The following is a 23,545-nucleotide window of genomic DNA, read 5'->3' on the forward strand; positions in this document are numbered from 1 at the left end:
GTGCGCTTGAAGGCAAAACGGGGGGGGGGAAACCCGGGAGGCTCAAGCCACCCCCCCCCCCCGCGCTCTCCCTAAAGCCACGGCGGCTTTGCCTGGCATGGGTCGGGGGCCTGGCTGGCCAGCCTAACGGGCAAAGGGGGCCGAATCCAACCGCCAGCTGAAGCCGACCTTTTGCCCGGGATGTTGGCTGCGCGCTCGGCCGGGCTGAAAGGCGGGCAGCGGCGCCTGGAAATCGGGAGGCGAGCCCAGCCGATCCTGCCCTCCCTGGCCAGGCGGCGGCTTCCCCGCGCATCGCCCCCTGCAGCCGCTTCGGCAGCCCCGGGTGGGAACCCGGCACAGCCCCTGCCCCAGTCCCCCGCCGGCTGCGCGGAAGAGCCCGGACGGCGCTGCCTGCCTGCTGCCCGCGGGGAGAGGCGCCCTCCGGCCAGCGGGAGGGGAGGGGAGGGGAGGGGGGGTCGGCCGGGCTGCCCGCCTCCTCCTCCTCCTCCTCCTGCATCCAGAGGCGCTTTCTGCGCCAATGGGGCGGGGAAGGCGGGGGCGGAGGCGAGGAGGCGCCCCCACCAGCCAGCCCGCCAGCCCAGGCTCTCCAAGCGGCTCGGGGCCCCGCACGGTACGGCAAGGGGGGCCCGGGAGGGAAGGAGGGAGGGAGTCGCGCAGGGGCAACCCACCCAGCCGGGGAGCCCGAGAGGCGGAGACCCCTGCCCATTGCGTGGCCGCCGCGAGCAAAAGGGGTCGGGGCCGAGCAGTCCCGGGACGATTCCCATCCCCGCAGGCCCCCCTCCCCAGTTCCCTGCTCTGGAGTCGTGGAGCGAAGGGTCCCCGCAACCCCCTGAACTTGGCTCGGGCGCCCGGCATCTCCTCGGCTCAGCCCAGCCCAGCCGGACGGGGCAGGAGGCCTCTGCTCGTCTGGAAGCGGCCGGTGCGGGCTTAGAGGTGGGGCGGAGGGGAAGAGGGAGCCGCTTGCAGGACGACCAGCGGCCTTTGGATGCCATTTAGGATTGCATCCTAAGAGGCTCACCAGGGTCCCCGTCAGCGCTCTCCAAACACGGCAACGGTAAGATTTGGTGGTCTCAACTCCCAGAATTCCCCAGCCGGCCCCCTGGTCTACATCACAAGGCCCTTGGCTTGACCAGCCAGTGTCCTTTTTACACAGAGGGGGGTGGTCCTAACCTAGCCCAGCTGGCTGGGGATTTCTGGGACTTGAAGTCCACCAGTGGCCAAGTTTGGAGACCCCCTACTCTAATAGACCCAGTGTTACCCCTGTGGCTTTGCTGCAGACACCGGGGTTCTCAAGAAATATAAATGCTGGGGCTAAACGGCACGAAACGAAAATAACCCTCCCCAGGGAGGAAAAATGCCCGCAAAATTTGTTTTTCAAATGAGAAAAAGAGGAACTTTTTTCAGTAGTAATAAAGAATACAAAAGCTTGGCTTTTTAACTGTGGAAAGAAGGGCCTTTCACTTAATATAGAAAATATAGACGGAAGCTGGGTGATTATTTAAAGATGTACATATAAATGACCTCCAATAGGATGTTAGCAGGACTATGAAAAAGGGTTGACAGAGGTTTACTTAAGGCCTGGGAAGAGTTGCCCAAAAGTCATGTGCGGCTTTTGATAAAGTGAGTTATATTGAGCCAAAACAAAAAAAGGGGAAGAATCTGGACAATGAAGAATGGCTGAAAGCATATTTTTTTAAAAAAATTGAAGATGGAGGTGGGGGGGAATGGGACAAGCAAGCAAGAAGCCCCACCTCCAAATCACAGGCCATGAAGGCAAGGAAGGTTGTTGGGGAGGGGGGTCTTCTAGATCCTAGAAAAGTTGTGAAAGTTTGTCTTGAAGGAGGAGCGGACGGATTGCAAGAAAAGTAAATAAATCCCTTTGAGTTGGTTTCAGTGGAAGACGGAGAATATTTAACTAAGGCAGATTTTTCAACAAGCTTCGGTGAGTTTCCTAGGTGCTTTGGAGTGGACAAGTTACAGCCAGCAAAGCATGGTCAGCAAAATGGAGAGGTGGACTCACAAGATAGGGGAGATGCCTCCTGGCCTTCGGCTCAAAGTCCAAAATTGGGGGTTTCGGGAAGGTGGAGGTGCCAGGTTGGGAAGGCAGCACAGGACAGAGACTGGGAGGGACCATAGGTCGTACAATGAGCAATTTGCTTGCGTTTGACAGAGAAGTGTGGCTTATTCAACAAATCATGGTTAAACGAGGCAGCCTCCCCCTTTTAGCGTTGTAGGAGGAGAGCAGATCTGCCTCTCTTCCCAGGTGAATGAAAGATGGCTAAGTGATTGTTTATGGGAAGCTAGGATTTCTCCACTGTTTTGGTTTGCCAGATGACCCAAGAGCCTTTCTTGAAAGTGAAGTCCAGGTTTCCCAGACAGGTGACAGGTGAAACATTCATTATTTCATGCCTAGAAAGGTTCCTTCTTTAAGAGTTTGGATGGGGTTAACCTTACAGCTTTCCAAGAAAACCAACCAATCAGAACAGGAGCTTTTTAGAGCCCAGGAGACCTTGAGGTTCTCCTGCCTCAGCTACCTCCCCTCTTTTTCTATGGGGTTTAGAACATTAATTGGAGACTCCTGGAGAAGACAACCAGGCAACACCTATATTCTGAGTTAAGCACCAGCTGTCAACAGAGCCATTGGTGTTTGTAATCCATGATTAATGGCTTAGGATGGTTCTTGAACTCAACCACTTTGGGTTTAGTCAAGAAACAGGTATTACTTTCCTTCTTGGAGCTGTCTATTTTAAGAGCTGGCTGCTATAAATAGGTAAAATCCTGATTTCCGAGGCTGAGCTCAGAATGGCTTTCTCTTTTACGCAACTGTTACTATAAATTGTTCCACAGGTTTGCGGATTGTGTAAGCTTGCCCTGAGCTGATGCTCCCACCCATCGGTTTAACCCAACACACTCAAGTTCAGGATGAGAGGAGGAAGGGAGAGCAAGGGCCACTATATATGAAGAAAGAGCAAACTATGTGCCGTTTGTTTGGGGAGAAACATCGAGACATTTCTTAATGCTTAAAAATAGACCGCTATCGTTTTGCAATAACCTTGAGCGTTTCAAGAGAATCCCTTGCCGATTTGGTAAACCGTGGGTCCCCCACCCCCACCCCCAGCCCCTGAAGGAGAGCGAGGTTGTTTGTTGCTAGACAATATTGAGGATAAACCCTTCTGGGCAGCAAATAGATAAGGAGGTTTTAATTCCTGATCCTGATTAGATTAGGATGGCGAGCTTTTGTATAGCGATGCAAACCTGTTCTTCTAATTACGTGGAAGCTGTTTATGAACAGGACCATAAACCAGCATTGATTGGTATTTATTTGGCCACTATTGGTACCATAAACAGAGCAGACATCTGTGCCAACTAGTTCTCTCAACCAGAGCCCGCTCCGGTGGCACTAAATTGTTTGCACTTTGGGCTAGTTTTAGCAAGTCCTTGCCCCTCCCGGTGGGTCTTCCTTCTGCAGGAGCTTCCCATGAGTCACGTAGATGCCATCTCAGCCAAGGACAAGGAGAACCCTCCTAGCCATGGTTTGTACCCACAACAAACACAGGGAGTGATTGCTTTTCTCTAAGGGCAGTGGTTGGCTAACTCAGGGTGGGCTTTCCCCTCCTTCGCCCCTCCCGGAGTTTTATCAGCAGAAAAGATTGCGCCAGAAATGTCTTATGCAAAATAAGGCAAACAGGAAACGTGGGTGGTTTTTTTTTTTTGGTTCTCTTTTGCCTCTCTTACAAGCCAGCAAAGGTCCTTCTCTAGCACGGCAGACGGGGCTCTCTCTGAGGTGGGCTTTGAGGGGTGCTCGAGTTTTGGATTGAGGTTCCTTGGCAGAAGAGAGACGGGCTTGGTGGGCGGAGAGAAAGACCTTGGACACGGTAAGAGGGAGACAATTTTGGGGGTGATCTGAGGATCAAGGCTGGCTTCCTACGTAGTGGTTATGTATCATAATTCTCTTCTTCCTAAAGGTAGCATTTTCACTCTGCTTCTTCTAAAACAGAGGTCTTCAAACTTGGCAGCTTTAAGACTTGTGGACTGGCTGGAGAATTCTGTGAATTGAAGTCCACAAGTCTTAAAGCTGCCAAGTTTGAAGACCTCTGCTCTAAAAGGATCCCTTATTTGATTTCTCCTCACAGTGTCCCGTAGGACAGGTTGGTTTCTTAATCCTCTTTTTTAAACAAAAAAGGCACATAATTCCTGGGATTTTGTCAATGCTGTGAGAACAAATTGATGCTTCGTTGAGTGTGCCTAGTTAGTAGGAAAGGTGATTCATGGGTAGTTAATTAGGGAAGTAGCAAATTTCCTGATGATGATGATTTGCTAAAATTGTATGTTATCTGGCGTCATCTCCCACCACACTTCACGGTGGTGGGAGATGGCACTCTCAGTGACTCTGGGTGGGTTTGTTTGAGTAGTGCCTAGACTGTTGTTATCTGCTGGGGAGCTGCCTTACATTGAGGAGGGATCTGGACTCAGTCCCCTAAATTGGGGATCTCCACGATTGGCAACTTTAAGGCTTGTGGACTCTTCCACTCCCAGAATTGATTCCCCATGCTGGTAGTCTTAAAGTTGGCAACTTCAGAGACCCCTGAAAAAATGATCACTTTAGCTGCATGATTCCATTTTTTCCTCTCTCTTTATACCTGCCCATGAATGTATCCCTAGGAAGGTGATTGACCGAGCCTTTGACTAACCAGGATCTGCTTCTGCAGCTGTTCTCCGGGGGTGATGTCCTTTTGAGTGACCATCATGTCGATGTATCTGAAACACTTCACGGTGGTGGGAGATGACACTGCCCAGTGGAACAACGACTACAAGAAATGGAAGGAGGAAGAGACAGAAGAGGAAGAAGGGAAGGCACCAGAGGTTGTGGTTAAAGTTGAATCAGCGCCCAGGCGTCCAACCTTCAGGGATGTTATGAAAAGGCTGTTCCAATCCCACAAGTTCCAGGTATGGACAGGGGAATCTTCAGATGTCTGTCACCTTGGGCTCTCTTCTCTGAGGTTGGTTGCACACAAGCACAAGACGATACTGATAATCTTGGGTGCCACCGTGTCATTTGCTTGATATGCTGGGTTGTTCCATTTGGTCTTCATCTTGGATTGTTGGTCCATCTTCACTTGTTTGGATTTGCATTGTAAGTCACGGACAGTAATATCCAAGTCCCAGAGATGGTTTATGGTCTTTGGCCAAAACCAAAGAATTGACTTCCTGCTATAACTAGCAGTGTGAACATAGCCATGGTTTATTTAGTAAACCGTGTAAGTAAATCATGGCATTCCATGGTTTGTGTGCACATTTCTGAGCAAGTTTTACCAATGTGGGGTCCTTGCTGCTCTCTGAGTTTAGTGGTTTTCTGGTAGACATTTCATTACCAAACTAGGTAACATCATCAGTGCTAGTAGGGAGTGGGGTTTGGTCTCATTTTATATACCAGTGGTTTGCCCTATCAGTTTAGGTGGGAGTGAATTTGCTGGTTCCTTGATTGGGTTCTTGTTTCTTGTTAGCTTGTTTATTGGAGTTGGGTTACCATTCCTGGTTTTCCAGTTAGGTGGCCAGTGCTTTAACTGGGCCCCCATGCGTGGGCTTCATGCTGGCTTGAGGAATTCTGGGAATTGAAGTCCACAGATCTTAAAGTGGCCCAGGTTGAGGAACACCGCTTTTAACTATTGCTGTTAATTTTTTCCAATCATTGTTTTGGGAAAAGAATTAAGAAATGCTAAAATGGGATGGTCCCAATTGTTCTCCCCTTCCCCTGCACTCATGTGTTGGGCTTCAGTTATATTTGCTGCTAATGTATATGGGAACCGACCTCAACATCTGGTGATGGACTTCCAAGAACATTTTATTATTTTTACCTGAATGCTTTCCCTTTTCGTCCCAGATCGCGGTGGTTTGCCTGGTGATCTTGGATGCTGTGTTGGTGCTGGGAGAGCTGCTTCTGGATCTGAAGGTCATTCACCCTGACAAAGAGAAGATCGCACCAAGGGTGAGAAAAATGGGTGAAGAGGAGAACCTCTAGGCAGGAGGTGCCTTAAGGTCATCCAGAAGGTTGTGGTGGGAGTCATATCCAGGCTCTCCGTTTTTGAAAAAGCAAAAAGAGAGCAGATTTTGAAACCTTGCAAAGATAAGCTTGGATGAGTCTGCTAGAACCTAAGAAACCAGATAATTGAAGATTTTTTACTGATTGGGATAAGAGTACATTATGTGCAATCTTCTTGTCCTGTAGGACCGTAAAAGAAACAGGGCAAAGTAAGGAGAAACTGTAGAACCGTAGACCAAGATAGTGTGAAAACGGAAAAAATGCTGAAATTATTATTATTTATTAAATTTTTATACCGCCCTTCTCCCGAAGGACTCAGGGCGGTGTACAGCCATATTAAAACAACATATACCCACAAAATTTAAAAACAGTTTAAAATATATTAAAAATTTGGCCCTTATATTAAAAACTACAAACACCCAATTAAAATTCATTTTCTAAGCCAGCTCCCTGTTATACAGGGAGTCTCAACTTAACAACCATTTGTTTAGTGGCCATTGGAAGTTACAAGGGAACTGAAAACAGGACTGTTTTTCACCCTTACCACTGTTGCAGCATCCCCGGGGTCATGTGATCCAAATTTGGGGGCTTGGCAACTGGCATGTACTTAGGACAGTTGCAGGCTCCATCTGTGAAGTGTCCCAACTCACTTCACTGTCTTGCTTAGCAACATCAATTTTGGGCTCCATTGTAGTTGTTAAGTTGGGGACTTCCTGTATTTATTGCACCTTCCTGCACAAGACTAATAATAATAATTTTTAAAAAAGGTGAAGAGCAATTGTGCCTTGTGCCATCTCCACACTCCCCCGTTGTATCCTGGGTGGCTCTGTCACCTACCTGTGGCCCCTTTTCTGTGTCTCCCAGGTCCTTCACTACCTGAGCCTTTCCATCCTCTCCCTCTTCCTGGTGGAAGTCAGCTTCAAGCTCTTCGCCTACCGCCTGGAGTTCTTCCACCACAAGTTCGAGGTCTTGGACGCCCTGGTGGTCATCGTCTCCTTCATCCTGGACATTGTGGTCCTCTTCCAGGAGCATCAGTTTGAAGCGCTCGGCCTGCTGATTCTGCTCAGGCTGTGGCGGGTGGCCAGGATCATCAACGGTACGCCTTGAAAGCCGGACGGGTTTGAAGGGAGATGTTGGGAATTAAACTCAAGAACCGTGTCCGGTTTAATCCAAGAGTGATTGAAATGCTTGAGTGGGACTTTTCACCTCCTTTGGAATTTTTGGAGTTGGCTCCCTGACCTAAAGACCGAGACTTTCGGCTGATTCTTGGACAATCTGATCCTGAGTGTTTCCAGCCTGTTTTTTTCTGTGTGTCTGCTACCTTCTTCCCTCCTGTCTGTCATCTCCTGTCTATCAAGACTGTCTTTACATGACGCCTCCTGCTTTGCCAAAGCCCATTGCTTCAGTGGGTGGGCTTTCAGACCCCCGAGTAACACTGAGTTGGAAGGGACCTTGGAGGTCTTCTAGTCCAACCCCTGGTCAAGCAGCAAACCCTAGAACACGTCAGACAAATGGCTGTCCAATCTCTTCTTAAAAATCTCCAGTGTTGAAACACCTACGACTTCTGGAGGCAAGTCATTCCACTGATTAATTGCTCTCACTGTCAGGAAATTTGTCCTTGATTCTAGGTTGGTTCTCTCCTTGATTAGTTTCCACCTTTTTGAGAACTGATAAAAGAACTAGAAAGTTTTGAATTAGCCTCTAGGTTTGTCCTTGTTTTTACAACGCTAGCCCTCCGTTCCCTTTTCTGTCCTGGCTTACTAAGCAGGATGTTTGCTGTAAATATGTTGCAGTGCTAATTTTTAAGCAGCCCTCAGGCCTGGCCGATGGTTTTGTAAACTGTTCTGTCCTTCAATTCCAACTGCAGGAATAATTTTATCCGTGAAGACCCGCACAGAGCAGCAGATCTCCAAGCTGAAGCAAGCCAATTTGCAGCTGAGTACCAAAGTCCAGCAGCTGGAAAGCAGCTGTGCAGAGCAGGTAAGTTTTTAATTCCTTCAAGAGGATTGCCCTGCATCCAGCGGAAACAATAAGATTTCTGTGCTGCTTGCCACTAAATTTATTCCAATGTAATGGTGCAGCTTTGACTTTGCTCTTGTTAAGAGCCCAGAACCCTTGGGTTTTTTTAATGAAATATAAAATGTAGCCAGGAACAAATGAAAGGAAAAGAATCAATAGCGATAGCGGAGAATTCAGATGTGATCATTTTTATTCAATAGTTAAGAGGTAATTGGTCATAGGCTTCCCTTAGAGCTTTTAAATTCCACTTTTTCTTCTTCGTCTGTCCCCCCGTCCCCCAAATGGAAAAGGGCTGTTGATAAAAAGATGCATCAAGGCTTGAGGGACACAGGAAATCACCTCATTTCTTTCTCTTCAACAGGAAATAGAAATTGAAAGGCTGAACAACCTCTTGAAGCAACATGGGCTCCTCAACCAGTCCAAATAAGATGCCTGACCTAGACCTACGGTGGCCAAATCTCTTCCTTGGATTCTGTTCTGGCCCTGAGAAGCTACTTTATGTTTACAGGGTGACCTTGTAAATAGATCCTTTGGCACATTTATCAGCGCGGGCTGCTTTCCTCCAGAGCTGATGCCCTTCAGATAGAGTGGACGCTGCCTTCCGCCATCCTCCCAATTGTGCACAGCGGGGGGGGGGGGGGGTTGGTTGGAGGGCACCCAGCTGAGACTCGGCTGGCCTAGATCTCTTTTGGAGACCCGGAGTGGTAGAACAGCTCCAGCACTCTCAAATGAGCTATGCCATTCTTTCTTGTACAGCTGTACAGTTTCCCAAGACTTAGTGGAAATAATAATGTAATAAATTCCAATCCATATTCGGAAGTGGCCTCCGGTAGTTCACAAAAGCTGCCCTTGTAAGAGTCGGAAGAGGTTTCTTAAGCTACAAGGGCAGAATCCGTCTCCAACGTCCCTGTTTCAGAATTTTAATTCTTTATTCTTCTGATGCCCTTTGAGCATCTGACATCGGGGCTCCATTAACGATTGCATCTTAAGTTCCCGAAGACCCCGTTATACTTGACTCGGGACAGAAGCAAGCCAAGCTCTCTAATCGGGGGCCTGCCGAATGCACGGACTCCATCTCCCAGCCTTTCCATCTGCGTGCTTCTCTTGCGCAGTAGCACCTGGCAGAATCCGGGCCTCGGTCCGTATTTGCTTATGAACTAGCAACAGCAGAAAGATCTTCAACCAAACTCTGCCAAGGTCCATCGTCATCCCAGCTGGGCGTCTTCCCAAAGTCGATGCTGGCAGAAGCAACCTTGGCCTCTGCTCATTTTGATGCAACAACTGTTTTCAACTTCAGTGTGGCTCTGAAGAACGATTCCCCCTTTTAAAAAACAACAACAACGAAGCCGGCATCTTCAGATACTGCAGGTGGTTTTAAACAAAAGGGAAGAAAAAATCAAAGGGCAAGTGGGCCTCAATGGTGGGCCAAGCTTTGTATCCTGGCTGTGCAGGGGCAGAGATATCGTCAAACGAGACAGAGCTGAGTATCTGGATGATGCTTTCGCTTCCTGAATTGACCTGCGAGAGAGAGAGAGACCCAATCAGACCACCATTTGCCCCCCAAATGGGATCTAGACCAGTGTTTCTCAACCTCTGCAGTTTTAAGGTGTGTGGACTTCAATGCCCAGCATTCCCCAGCCAGCCATGCTGCCAGGCGCCAAAGTTACTCTTTCAGAAGAGAATGCCAGTTTTATTAGGCAGATGTCTTAGCACCCACCCACCGTCCTTTGCGATCACAGAATGAGTGCGCTGAAGTTAAAAATTAGCTCCCAGTGTTCTTCCATTTCCCCCCACCCCTCGCCTCCCTTTCCCAGAAAATCACCACCCACCTTGGGTAAGGCAGCCGTTGTTACGATCACCGTGAGGCTCTCGATTTTAGCCTGGGGGTTCACCAAGGAGCCGTATTTAGTCCACTTCACTTCCACTGCAAAGGACACGGGGATTTCACAGGTGGCCTGAATGAGAGTCAGAAGTCTGTCAGTCACAAGGCCCACTTTGCATGAGGGGAGGGGAGAGGAGGGGCCCTCCCCCACCACCCCACTCTGGCTAAGCATGCAGGAAGTCACCTACTGCACTTTGTCCCGTAAACAGGGCTTGGAGCCTTTGAGTCAGCCGGTGAGAGCACATAAATTGTTAAGATAAGAATGAAAGTGGCACCCAAACTGCTTGGGGACATCGGTAAATTCCCCAGCCTCTTTTTGTGCTGTGTTTCGGGGGGGTTTTGTTTTACTTTGCATACATAGGATAAATGCTGTTACGTAGCCTATTTGCATCTCCCCCAAATAGTCTTGGGGTAGTGTTTCTTTTCCAGGACGGTTCTTGGGGTGAAGAAAACAACCACCCAGATGTTAGTCTGACTTCTTACCGGTTTGGTGGAATTGTAAAAGATTTGGACCCAGTCCGGTCCCTTCTGAGGCAAGGAATCTCCAAAAGAGGCCACGTAGTCTGGGAAATTTTGGCCCTTCAACACCCTTAGGATCTCTGGAGCCAGAAGGGCGCATTCGGCACTGTCGGTAATTCTTCAAGAAAGAAAATTGTCATCAGCAACCCTGTGGCGGATGCCTGTGTAAACTGATGTAATTCTGCCTGTGGAAGAGCTAAGTGTGAAACTCGGCGTGTGTTCTTTGGAATGTTGGGATGAGGTTGCCAATAACTCAGAAATAAGCAGGGGAAAGACGAAGGAGAGGGCTCTTCCCCAATGTGGTGACTGCCAGATGAAGGCAGAGAAGCCCCTCTTCTCATCCTTCCACAAAAGCCCCCTAGCAATTCCTCAGGACTTCGGGACCAGAAAGACCGGCTACCACACCTAATGGGGTAATTGTTGCAATGAACGCACCTCTCCACCTTCCCAGCATCCAGGTAAGGAGGGGAGACAACACATCAGAATAGCAGCCAGCTTATTCCTTACCGCACTTTGCATCCGGACACCATATTGTACCCAAACAGTACTGGGGTTCGGCTCCCTTCCGCCCGGAAACAATCCTGGGCTGTGGTGCTTTTCATCATGGTCAGCTGGCTTCCTTCGTTCAGGCTCTGAATGACTCCAGAGGTGAATGCAGAGAGTGAAGGAAAAACATGAAAGTTTTGGTGCAGGAGCAGCTGGGTTTACGGGTAGTTCCTTTAATTGTGGATTACCGAATTAGCCCCAATTAGTTGGATTTGCAGAATACATACATCGTAAGTTGTGGCTCGCAAACATGATGGCAGAACTGGTACAAGAAGTAGCAGAACTGATTCAAAACACTGCCCAGCTCCACAATATCAGCTACAGGTAGTCCTTGACTTACAAAGATTCATTTAGTGACTGTTCCAAGTTACAATGGAACGCTTGTGTTTTGCTTAAATAATGGAGTAAAAAAGGATATCCAGGGGATCTAAATCCGGCTCTTATTGGTAACCCAACAAGATAACCTGGGCTTCCGCTGAAAGGAACAGGCCGAGTATCTTGCTGTTAAAAAAAAAAAAAAAGTAAATGTTGCAAATTACGGATTTTTCATTCTTTGCTTTGAATACCAGATCACAAATCTCTTAGCAATGTAGGGACTGCTTTATTAAGTAGCTATTATTATTATTTCAGTGATCTGCAGTAGAGAAACAGTGACTCAAACAAATCGGAGCTGAAATTTAAATATAAATCTTTAACGCTTCCCCCTTCCTTTTGAGAAATACCCGTCTTCCAGTGTGAAGTCTCCAGTGCCCTGGGGGAGATTCAATATTTTTTTTAAAAGGATTCACATACTTTAGGAGTTACCTGTATGAAATGGATGGCAAAAAACTGCTGCAGAAGAACGACGCTGGTATGAACTGTCCCCAGAACCAGCGAGACGGTTGCCTCCACGATTTCACCTGCCTCGGTAAAGGTAATGAGATATCTGGCCTGAAAGGCAAGGGGGATTTCCTTTGACTCAGGTGCTGCCCGACTCCAAATTTCCTCCAGGTGGCTCACAACCTCTGGCTTTTATAGGGCTTTTATCTTCCTATCATCTGAATAAAGACCTGAAACAAGATGGCGAAATCGGCCAGCGAGACGAAAACGTCTCCAGCACCTCGCAAGATGCTCCGGCCACCCCAGCCCAGAGCCTGGGAGAAAAGCCAAGTATTCAGAGCTTCCTGGCATGGAAGCTGCCCAGCTCTCAGAATGGACCACGTTCCAGAAGACAGGTGCCATAATCAAGCCGAACAAAAATGTCCTTTCTTTCCCTCGTGTTTCAGAATTTTTAGTTCGACAAATGCAGCCAAGTAGAGGCCTCCTTAAACCCGGGTGGGCTTTCTGCTAGGCTCAGCCAACCTGGGATAATTCATCAACTGTCCATGGTTATCATAAACCAGGCATGTCCAACCCACAGCCCGTGGGCCACATGCAGCCCTACAAGATCGTAGACTTTTAACATTGTGTGATTTATATAGGTTAATTTTATGTTCTATGCGGCCCAAGACAATTCCTCTTCACTCAAGGCAGACCAGGCAAGGCAAAAGGTTGGACGTGCCAGACATAAATCTTGGTTTAGCGCAGAGTTTTAACTGAGGTGATGAAGACACAGTGTGAAACATTCCACGTTTTCTCTGGGATTAAGTGCAAAAGTTTGTTGTCCCTGCACGAAATAGTGAGAGTTGCCTACCTCAAGAACTACGTTGCTGCACGACTGATTATTTAACGCAGGGAGCAACACAACGTCTGCATCAGCCAGGCGAGTGCGCAGCCCCTCTGGCGCCTGAATTGTGATGGACTGGATGGTGACGTTAACCTGAAAAGATTCATAAGCAACAACCACTTGACACAACTTTACTTTGTACACCGGCAGGATTCAGACATTACGGCTGGTCGTTTAGGCCTAGGGTGTAGTTTGTTCAAACTATGATTAAAGAATGGATTAGCATAATATACTCTAGTGACACGAAAGCCCTAGGAAAGAGCAGGGAGAGTTATCTGGGAAAAACAAATATTCCCCCTTATCCTCTATGTAATTGACAGTTGTTCAAGGAAAAATTGGCATACTCCTTTAAAAAGCCCTCTCTTGGGAAAAGTTTTCTGGAATCGGTGAAATGTTTTAAGATAAAATTTTACTCCTTATGCACGGTAAAAAAAATCTTAATAAGATCATACATGGAGGTGATTAGTTTCCATTTTTCCCAAAGGAAGCAAAGATAGCAGAGAATCACCTGCTGCCTCTTTCTCCTTGGCCCTGTCCAGACGCATCTTTTGGGCTGCAGCTCCCTGCTTCCAAGGAGAGCAATTGTGCTTTGCAAGTGTTTTAAAATTCACCCACCAAAATAGAGATGTCACTCGGAAGATCCACCTAGCGATAACCGCCCCGTTATTTCTTAATTATAGTGGGAGAGTTGCCATTAAGTATCATTAAGTACAATCTGCCTACAGATGCATTATAAACGGCTCAAAGTGGGAATTAAAATTAAACTTACTGTTTGGCTTGAATTGGGTACCTAAAGGGAATTAAAAAAAAAAGAGAAGAAGTCACGTTTCAGGTGAAGCGTTGCCACATATGGTACAAATGACAAACTGGCTGGCCTTGTCCTAACCTCTGGGCATCCGTGCCAGAAAACTCTTCTCTCTCTGAATGGAAAATAAACCAGCAATTCTGACTTCACTCCCCACCCTTCCATTTGTGTTTTGTGTGTTCTGAAGGCTCCCAAAATAAGCGCTTACCACCAAAATGCTAAAATTGGTGTAAAACGGCATGCTGAGTTCGGGAAGGGTGGTGCATGCATCCATCTTCATCGCCGTGTTGCATTTTTCAGCCTGGGTCATTAAGAAGCCTGGAGAAAGCAGCAAAGAACAGGATTCAGAGGGAAATCTTCAGCTTGGTGAAGATTAGATCCATTTTAGGGATTAAGTCAAAAGCCCCAGAAGGCATGGTTTAGAGTGGGCTCCATCGCAGCAAGCTGCCTTTTCTAGAACTCTCTCATTTCTGTAATTAACACACATATGTGTTCCCCCTTACATACTTAGAAAATATTCTAAGTAAATATCTAAATATTTTAGGCTCCAGATGCACCGAAGGAAGTTCAGATTAATTCAGATTAGAAACTTGTGATAAAAGAAGCCTCATTTAAGATTGTCTTGTCCAAACTTCCCTGCAGCCCCATCTAGCTGAGGATGACGGTTGTGGTAAGAAGGATACTCTAACTGGGTGGCAACTGCTGTCCAGGGATACAATGCAGGCATCGTTTATCAATAATCCTATAGGATTTTCTATTCTGCCTAGAGCTCAGAAATCTTAAGCCCCTATCTCGTGTTTGTATTTCATCCATATCCACTAAATTTGGGCCCCCATTTCAAAGCTTCTACGGCACTGGGCCTGGAACTCTTAGAAACACAGATCCTTCAAAAAAAAAAAAAAAAAGTGAAGCCAGACAAAAACCCTTTAGCAGAGCCATCTTGTTGGGTTTCTTTCAGGAAGGTAAGATGGTGCCTATGGGAGACCCCATGGCCTAGAAAAGCAGAGCAAAACGGGACATTTTACACAGACCGCCTTGTCCCCAAACAGCAATCCAGAAGTCACTCCAGAAGGAAGAAGCTGTTCTCTGACCTGCAGGGTTGTCATGAGCACAGCGGGAAAAAAGTGGAGCAGGCAGCCTCAGAAAGCCGTCGGTAGTCTGGATGAGATCCTTAAACTGTCAGAGGACAAGAAAAGAAGCTTCATTTTCCACCAAGAAGAAAACCCACGGTCACCGTTCATCCCTGGGAAGCTTTTGCTCAGCCTTCTCCAATCCTGAGTATCAGGCTTGGGGAAACTGCTTAGAGTTAGACAAACATGGGAGGCCACCGCATTTGTCCCCTGGACAAAATCTAAAGTGGCTTCGAGAGATGGGATGTGCAAAGAGGGGCTCTTTACTTTGTATCTGCTGGTGTCGTTTGCGCCAGCCTCACGCGGCGTCTCTGACCCCGCTTCCAGCACGAGATCCTTTCCAGTAGCAAAGCTGCCCCTGTCAAATTCTTGAAGGAGCCTATCGAAATTCTGCAGAGTGGGTATTTCTGGAGCTTGGAAGGAGAGGCCAGCTTTATCTGCAAAAAGAAAAGAAAAAGAAAAAAGTTTGAGAAATTTAGTACATCGCATTGCATCAGGGCATTTCAGAGCTACATTCCTGCATGTCCTGAGCATTGTGATCATATGGAAAAAACCTTTGCTACTTGTTGTTCAACAACTTAATTGCTACCCATTGTTACCTTTCTCTCTTCAAAAATGAAAGGAAATACACTGGAACAATAAACCTTCACATTTTGGCTTAGCTCTTCAGAATGGGGGCAAACTATATAGGATTTGTACTCATGTTGCAAATCTTGGATGTGATCAGGGGGAAAAAAGCCATTTTATTTGAATTAAAACATTTCATATGCTCTCCAAACTTGGCTGGCTGAGGAATTCTGGGAAATGAAGCCCACAAATTGTAAAGTTGCCAAATTTGGAGAGCCTGATCTAGATGGCCACTCGCCTCAACAAGTGACTGTGTTTTTTCAAACACTGTTTGCTTATCCTCAGAGTGACATATTCACCGAGGCTCCGGTTTGTTCTACTTACAGTTGGAGGTCTGAAGGCAGAACACAGAGGGGTTGACTTTTTCGACTAGCTGGAATCTCCTTTCTGGTGGCTGAACTGATTGGTCTATGGAATAGAGGGCTTCTGGTTGTCTGCAGAAATGCCTGTCACCTCTAGAGAAAAGAGAAGCTTGTCAACATTTTAAGCTTTTTTACATACAGGAATGCCATTTTTCCTCCATGGAGGAAAAAAAATCCATTTGGAAAAAAAGGGTTGTCGAAACAAGGCACATAAATTATTTTAAAAACCCTCTGAAATCAAACCACCATGGGCAAATGGATTTGAAAAATATTTTAGACAATGTAAAAGCAAGGGATCAAATGTTAAACCATGCCTTCCAGAAACCTATGCATGCAACCAATCTGTGCCTCTCTACTGATAAGGTGATACTTCATTTCATAGGTAAAAATTCATCTAGTAGTCAGCTTTAACTGTGGCATATCTAACAGTTCTCAAAATACTGAGTGTAGGTGGCAAGTGGCACAGGGGCCAAATAAATGCCGGGATTAATCCCTGAGGTGGCACAATTCTTGTTCCAAAGAGCTGTGGACAATTTTCTGCAAGAAGACACGCTGAGGTGTTGTGAGGAAAAAGAAAGCAGTTGGATAAATGAAGCCAGTGGTTTTGAATAGACCTGTGAAGGAGAGATGGAAAAAGGCTACAAAATCTGTGTTGGGAGGCTGCAACAGGAAACTTGCTGGCATATTGATATTTAAATAGGACATCGCTAATCCACAAAGGTTTAATTTGGTTGTCAAATTCACAATGCATAAGAACATCAGAGGAGAAAGAAGCTGTGGAAAGGAGAGTGGGTAGGCTGCCAAAAAGGAAATGGCATACAGAACAAGTAACAATAAAAGCAGGATGCAGATTGCAATGGGTTATTAATAGTGCACCCAGGGATGCACTATTCAAAAACGCACCCCTAAAAATATCTCAGTAGCCCTAGAGGTATTTGTTCCAATATGGAAAAGCAGACAAATACCCTATCACTGTTGTTTTGAATTGCACATTAAAGTGGGCACAGAAATGCAAACAAGTGGCAATTCTATTATGTAAGGTGCTAATGCGGAATTTAACAAATGTGAAACATTTTATCTCGTGGGTTGCATTTTTGACTATGCAAATTAAATAATTTGCATAGTGTTCAAATGATCAAATTCTGCTGAAAAAAAACCTCTCTGCAAGTAAGCCTCACAGGTTAAGAAAAGCTTTCTCCCCAACACGCTGGTTTTTCACTTCACAGGCACTGCGACTCCGTAAACCTTTTAATGAAACACCTCTGCCCTCTGTATTCTGCACCGGGACTATTTTATGAGGAGACTCTGCCACTTCAAAAGCTGCTTATTTGAACCAGATCCTATTTTCATTCTATTAATATACATTTTTTGCTTTAATCTCGAGAGACATTGCCCCAGGGTCTGCGTCCTCAATTTGCTATTCTGACGTGGCAAGTTCAAACAGAGTGCATTAGAGATCTCTGTGGAAATGTCTAAATGCACATTTGCATCAGTCTACAACTGGCGCACGTACGTGACAACAGGAACCGAACAGGCAGTAAAGATGCTGAAATCCGCAGCCGTGCAAACAGGATCGCAACAACAGTTTACGTCACATTGATTCTCCAGCAGGTCACAGACGCAGAGCTCAGTCACTGAAAGACAGATTTGACAAAAATGGTAGTGAACAGTTCAGTAATAACATAACCTTGAATGCAACCCCTTGAACGCCATCAGCATTGACAAATCTCATCAATCAATTGCAAAAGGCAAATTGATTTGGTGGAATAGCTGACAACCTGCGATGATATCTTAAACACCATAAAAAAAAAACACCATCTGCATAGGTAGCTAAAATGTCGAATTCAGACTGAACATGTGGCTGCCTGTGCAATGAACCATATAGTTTATTAAATATGCATGTCCTCCCCCACTGCCAGAAACAGTAAAAATTATTTTGCATGAACTATTTCAATTCAGAGCAATTGAACCAAAAAAAAAAAAAAAAAATTCAGCTCAAGGGTTCTTTTCTTATAACCATGGGATTTACCAAGGAGAAAAACGATGAAAATAAGGGCCTTAAGATGCTCTGGAAGAGCTCCAGATGTCGATGACTGACAACTAAGTTTTTTTTTTCTTTTTAAGAAAAATTATATTATTATACTTCCATTGTTTTTGTTTTTATTCCTTTGCTATTGTTATCTTTACACTTTGTTTTTAAATCATTTTTCCGTTTTATTGTTATAAGCCGCCTAGCGTAGCCCCATGGCAAGATAGGCGGCAAATAAATTTAAGAAATAAATAGAATAAACAAACTCCCAGATTCCTCTGGTTTGCTTCCTATAGCCCAGGATGCTGAGAACTGTAGTCCCGCCTGCCACAGCCAGACCACCCCCGCTCTTCCCGCCAGCTTTTTTCCGCCTTTCCGCTGGAAGCGCCCGACCGGCGTGACTGCTCCTGTCCATGGAGGCTCCATCAGTCCCACAGGAGACCCACCCTCGGTGACGGGCGCCGGCCACGGGCCGACGTGAGACGGCGTTTGGGGAGACGTGCGACGCGGGCTGGATGCCTCGACGGGGCCCGCCGTCGACATCGCCTGGCTGAGGGGCGAAAGAGGAGGAGGGGGCTCTGATGTCGACCCCGCCGCGGTGGCTCCGCCCGGACTGGTGGCCGGCTTCGAAGGGGCTTCGCTCGTCGGCCCCGCCGTGGACGGGCAAACCCCTGGTAGCAGCAGGAAGAGAAAGAGAACGGCCCGCCTCGGGAGAAGCGGCGACGCCGGCCCGTCCGGTCGCCTCATCCCGCTTGCTAGGCCGCAGCGGCCTAGGCCTCAGTTGGACGCCCGGGGCTGGTAACCATGGAGACGCGCAAGGTACGCCGGGAGCCTTCGGAGCTCTAGGCGGCGATGGGCGGATCAACTGCGCTCGAAGCATGTCGGGAACGCGTTGCTAGGGAACGGCTTAACGTTGTAGCCCCTCCCTCCAGTAGCAATTTTTTTCCCCTTGTTAGGAATTCTGGGACTTGTAGTCTCACCAGGTTTTGCTCCACTTCCCACAGCAGGTCTTCAAACTTGGCCGCTTTAAGACTTGTGGACTTCAACTCCCAGAATTCCCCAGCCAGCATGAGGCTTAAAGTTATGATACTTATAAAGGAGAACGGTTGTAGCTCAAGGTTGAAATAAGTCGATGCACTGATGATGTTACCTAGATTGGTAATGAAATGTCTGCAAGAAAATAACAAAGTTCAGAGAGCACCAAGGACCCCCACAGTTCTCCTCTTCCTCCCTGCAAACCCCATTCTTTTAGCACTGATGATGTTACCCAGTTTGGTAATGAAACGTTTGCAATAAAACAACCAAACTCAGAGCGCTCGGGACCTCTTAAAGTTGTGTTTTTGGAAAGTTTAATTAGCATCCGAGTGGCTGGACTTGAAGGGCACCTGCTCTCTCTAAATAGCTCCCATCCTAATGAGGTTCAGAAAATTGCTAAAAACATAGCTATACTCCCACGTTTTGGGATACAGCAGTGTTGAGTTGTCATTGGTCATGGATTGTTTTGGCTGGATGTCTGACTTTCTTGATTGTTCTTGCTTTTAAAACTGTAAGCCATCCAGAATCTTGTGCAGCCAGGGGCTTCTACCTTGTAAAATTAAATTAAATGTTCATCTGGTTATTAAATGAAAAATTCCCTTTGTCTATCAAGGTCCCAAGAGAGAGCGTTTTTAATACGCCTCTGTAGCTTCACCATTTCAACTGCAGAGGGAGTCCGGTACCAGAAGTTATTTTGACAGTCCTAAGAAAGCTAGAAAAATACCAGCTGTACAGGAACAAAACGAAGGAAAAAAAGTTTCAGCTCATGTGCAAATGTCAAATTTTCCACCGCTGTCAAGTTTGCCACCAGTATGCGCTGATGACTCATTCCTTACCCAAGCAAGAATAGATGTATAATGAACCTCAAACTTCTCATTTGAAAAACATTTTTTTGACCCCGCATCTATCTTTGGCATTAAGGAACGACTTTTGCACATTTTACAGTACACTTAACTGCTTGTGTTTGGTCAAGTTTGAGACTCCCACCCACTTCCCTCATGTGCACTGCTTGTCCTGTCATGAGCCTAATGACTAACAAGCTCAGTATGTGGTTATGTAAATCGGCCTCAAACTTTCCAAAATTTCTCAAAATGAATGTGAAGCAACTCATATGCACCTCATATTATTAGGAATAACAGATTCCCCGTGGAGCAGACTGTTCTTAATCAAGAATCTTCCATTCTTAGTTCAGCCAAATATCTTCACCACTAGTATTTCCCTCCTCCCAGGTTTTCAGATGTTCTTGTTGGGAGACAAAATCACAAACTCTTTGATTTGAAATTAAAATGTAGATGAAAGGACTGCTGATGGCTATCATAGCCGTATAAAAACCTTCACATCCAGAAGTATATTTCCTCATAGAAGATGCTGGAGCAATGTTTCTAAACCCCAGCAGGTTCTGGATCTGTGGACTTCATCTCCCAGAATTCCCCACTCCCCATGGAGCCTGGGGAATTCTGGGAAGTACACATCTTATAGCTACACTTTTTCTAGAGTGTAGCCGAAAAAGAAGGCTGTTGTGCTTGTGGGTTTATCAGGAATGTGCGCTGAGGAATAATGGAATTGTAGTGCCAAAACTATCTGGAGAGATTTGATTTATGCAATTACAACTTTAATTCATGTCATTCCAAATTGCTTGGATCCTTGGGAGGTGGCAGGTGGGAGATTTATAAGCTGATGTAATCAAACAAATAAGACTGTCTATTGCTAAATACAGTGTTATGCCTCAGCAACATAAATTTTGGGCTCAATCATGGCTGTAATTCGAGGACATGTATACAAAGAGTAATTTACTCCCTTGTCAAAAAAATTGGCCTGAAATGTCCTCAGATCCTCCCAAATTTGTCCCCCCACCTCCCAAAAAGGAGCAAAGTGCATGTCTTTGGTGACGCTGCAAGAAGACGATCCTCCCTATTCAAAGTCCACATTGCGGGTTGGAAAACAACATTTTGCTTTGCAAGGAATGTCGCATGTCAGAGCTGCACCGGGCTTTAAAAAAAACACACACAAATTTGATCGTAAAAAGGCCCACAGCCCTTAGTGCAGCGTGGTCCACAAGAGATTTGAAGCAGGCCAGGCTTGCCTTTGATTCAGGGTTTAAGCAAGAGGAAAAGGTGGTTGAAGCTGGTACAAGGTTTCCCAGTTTCAACAACTGTTAAGATGTGCGGACTTCAACTCAATGGGTGCTGGAGAATTCTGAGAGTTGAAGTCCACACGTCTTAAAGAGTTGCCAAGGTTGGTCAATCCTGCTCTCTAAACCAGGGGTCTCCAACTTTGGCAACTTTAAGACTTGTGGACTTCAACTCCCACAGGGCAGGGGTCTCTCGGGCAGGGGTCTCCAACCTTGGCAACTTTAAGACTTGTGGACTTCAACTCCCACAGGACAGAAGTCTCTCGGGCAGGGGTCTCCAACCTTGGAGGTTGGAGTTCTAGGGCAGGGGTCTCCAACCTTGGCAACTTTAAGGCTTGTCACAAGTCTTAAAGTTGCCAAGGTTGGAGACCCCTGCTCTAAGCTACAATTAAAAAGCAGGTGAAGAAGAAACCGTTTATTTCGGATTGGTAACAGTAAACTCCTAGATTCTCTGTACTTAGAAAAAGCTGGAGTGAAAATTGTGCTTATTCTTTTTTTTAATGGTTTGCAAATGAAGAACCAGAGGGCGTTTTCAACCAGCCTTTCTCCATGGTAGGAGAAAGAATCCATTTGATGCAAGCCTGGCAATTAGAGGAGCAGCTATTCAGGCTGAAGAAGAATGCTGAGATGGGAGCCGATTAAAACACTCTACGGGGGTTAGGAAAAGGGCGAGGCGGGATTCCAACTTTGCTTCCGCGTCCTCCAGCTTGAAAATGACATGCCAAGGACAAGGAAGGCCACACCTGAATGGAAACAGAACAAGGGTGGTGAAATCTTTCCTTGGCTAAGATCTGATCGACTTCCAGATGCTACTTTTCAAAACTGGGAGGAGAAGGAGGAGGAAAGGGGGAGGTTGGCACTTCAGCTCTCCCGATTGCAAAATTGCACTCCTGAGTTGTCCATCCTGCCAAAAGAGATCTGGGCACCCCTCAGCCTCCATTCAGCCTCTGACTGCTCTTATCTTTTTGAAAAATGTGTACTGCTCTGGTAGCTTTCCTGAGCCAATGAAACCACTATCCCGTCTTCCTAAATTTGCAAAGTCGCCCAATTTTCGGGTGCCTCTGAGAATTCCTCCTCCCCCTCCTAAATCAAGGCAAACCATGTGTCATTTTTCCATTTACTCATCCTGTTTGTTCCGTCTGTCCAGATCTTCTTGTACTTGGTCCCTGACAGAACTCGCCATGCTTATGTTTATGTCTGTGAAGGTAATTTAGCAATGCCCGATGAAAAATTTAATACATTGGCACATCTACCCTGCATCAAAGTTCCCCTCTATCTCATTCTCTCCCCCCCACCCCCCCCAGTGATCATGCAAAAAGACACACACATTGCAATAAACCAGAGTTTCTTGAACAAGACAACATAATAACTGGGATTTCTACATTCTGCCAAGCCACAACCAAGAAACCAGTTTATCCATTTAGTTCTCTAGCATCTTGGTTGCAAGAACCTGATGCAATTATACTTCTGGAATTCTTCCAGTTTGTTTCTCGCCGGCAAAAGCCATATAAGAAAACCCATAGGAGCCCTTCCTTGATTTTTCAAGCATCCTTAAAAAGCTATATATAGGGGGGGAAAATACAGATTGAAACGCCATGTTTAATTAATGTGGCGTCTTTTAAACCAGAGATTAAGAGGGAGAGAAATACAGGCATGGTAGAGAGGGCAGCTTTCAAGCATTACCTGAGGAAAGGTAACTGAATCTAGCAGGATTGCTTTTTGAGTAAATATGGGTAAGATAAATGGGCAAGAAATCAGCAAGACAGGGTTTCCTTGCTTCTTGCTTTTCCTTTTGAAGGCTAGAATAGAATAGAATAGAATAGAATAGAATAGAATAGAATAGAATAGAATAGAATAGAATAGAATATTTCTGCAATGGTGGGAAGAGTCCCCCCCTTCAGGGACAACCTCTTGTGCAGGATGTCTAAATCTCAGCAACATACACACACAAACACACACATACTTAAACTCCCAGAATTCCCCAGCTAGCATTGCTGGCTAGGGAATTCTGGGAGTTGAAGTCCATATATATCTTAAAGTTGCAGAAACCGAGAAACTGGTCTTGCAACTGCAGGAGAGCCAGGATAACTCTGATTATTGGGGGGGGGGGTTATTTCCCACCCTCGACCCCCAAATCTCGCAGCCAGACCAATTCCCTGCCCATTTGCATAGGCAATTACGGAGAAGACGTCATAATTGGAAAGAGCCCCCCCCCCGAGGTAAAACCTCTGCCCGTGCTCCTTTCGACCCGTCGCCGCACTTTCGCTTTTGCTTCCCGCTTTGCAGAGGAGAAGGTGACCCGCTCCCGGTCTGCGCACGTGCTCCAAAAGTTAGGAAGAAACACCACTTCCCGGCAGGACTTGCGCCGGCCGAAGACGGGAGAAGCCGGCCATCCCTCGGCCCCGCGGCATGCCGGGACGGGTAGTCCGAAAGGCGAATGGTAGCCCTGGAGAGTGACACCCGAGCAGGGCGAATCGTCACCGGGGCAAGGGCGGGGTATGTAAATCCCGAAGGCCGCGCCGCCAATGAGGGCCGCGCGGGGCGGCGTCCTCGAGAGCCCGGATGCTGAGGAGCTCAGACCGACTCCGGGCCGGCGCGGAGGCGGAGCTGACCTCGCTCGTCTCTGCTTTCCCCTGAGGAGCCGGTGGCGGCGGCGGTGGCGGCGAGGCGGGCGATGGCGGCGGCCCTGAGCGCCTGAGGAAGGGCGGCCCCGGC

General features: G+C 46.8%; 2 protein-coding genes and 1 long non-coding RNA gene across 9 annotated transcripts; 1 reads left to right on the forward strand and 2 right to left on the reverse strand.

Moving 5' to 3' along the window:
* The first annotated feature begins 277 nt into the window (after positions 1-277).
* On the forward strand, positions 278-13,665 carry HVCN1 (hydrogen voltage gated channel 1). Of its 7 annotated transcripts, none has more exons than XM_034428823.3 (6): positions 278-610; positions 4,710-4,947; positions 5,882-5,986; positions 6,905-7,136; positions 7,908-8,020; positions 8,421-8,878. In XM_034428823.3, the coding sequence occupies exons 2-6, from the start codon at positions 4,747-4,749 to the stop codon at positions 8,484-8,486; spliced, it is 717 nt and encodes a 238-aa protein (XP_034284714.1). In that variant the 5' UTR covers positions 278-610; positions 4,710-4,746; the 3' UTR covers positions 8,487-8,878. The 7 variants fall into 7 exon arrangements, with proteins under 7 accessions (XP_034284714.1, XP_060547915.1, XP_034284713.1 ...); XM_060691932.2 differs by having other exon boundaries at positions 499-610; positions 4,663-4,947; positions 8,421-13,665; XM_034428822.3 differs by lacking the exon at positions 278-610 and adding an exon at positions 1,093-3,533 and having other exon boundaries at positions 8,421-13,665.
* On the reverse strand, positions 8,232-18,565 carry TCTN1 (tectonic family member 1). The gene is made up of 14 exons (XM_034428820.2): positions 18,111-18,565; positions 17,149-17,269; positions 15,598-15,728; positions 14,914-15,083; positions 14,608-14,692; positions 13,725-13,834; positions 13,481-13,501; positions 12,679-12,804; positions 11,811-11,936; positions 11,425-11,507; positions 10,968-11,108; positions 10,425-10,578; positions 9,889-10,014; positions 8,232-9,577 (listed from the first exon to the last, which is right to left on the reverse strand). Exons 1-14 carry the CDS (start codon positions 18,409-18,411, stop codon positions 9,434-9,436), a joined length of 1,839 nt encoding a protein of 612 aa, XP_034284711.2. The 5' UTR covers positions 18,412-18,565; the 3' UTR covers positions 8,232-9,433.
* A 2,667-nt stretch (positions 18,566-21,232) lies between these two features.
* On the reverse strand, positions 21,233-23,239 carry LOC117672156 (uncharacterized). Its single transcript, XR_015730251.1, has 2 exons — positions 23,057-23,239; positions 21,233-22,027 (listed from the first exon to the last, which is right to left on the reverse strand). It is a non-coding gene; the product is annotated as an uncharacterized LOC117672156 (long non-coding RNA).
* Positions 23,240-23,545: the final 306 nt, after the last annotated feature.

This window comes from Pantherophis guttatus, chromosome 17, assembly GCF_059756535.1.
Source record: "Pantherophis guttatus breed Tessera chromosome 17, ASM5975653v1, whole genome shotgun sequence".
NCBI lineage: Eukaryota > Metazoa > Chordata > Lepidosauria > Squamata > Colubridae > Pantherophis > Pantherophis guttatus.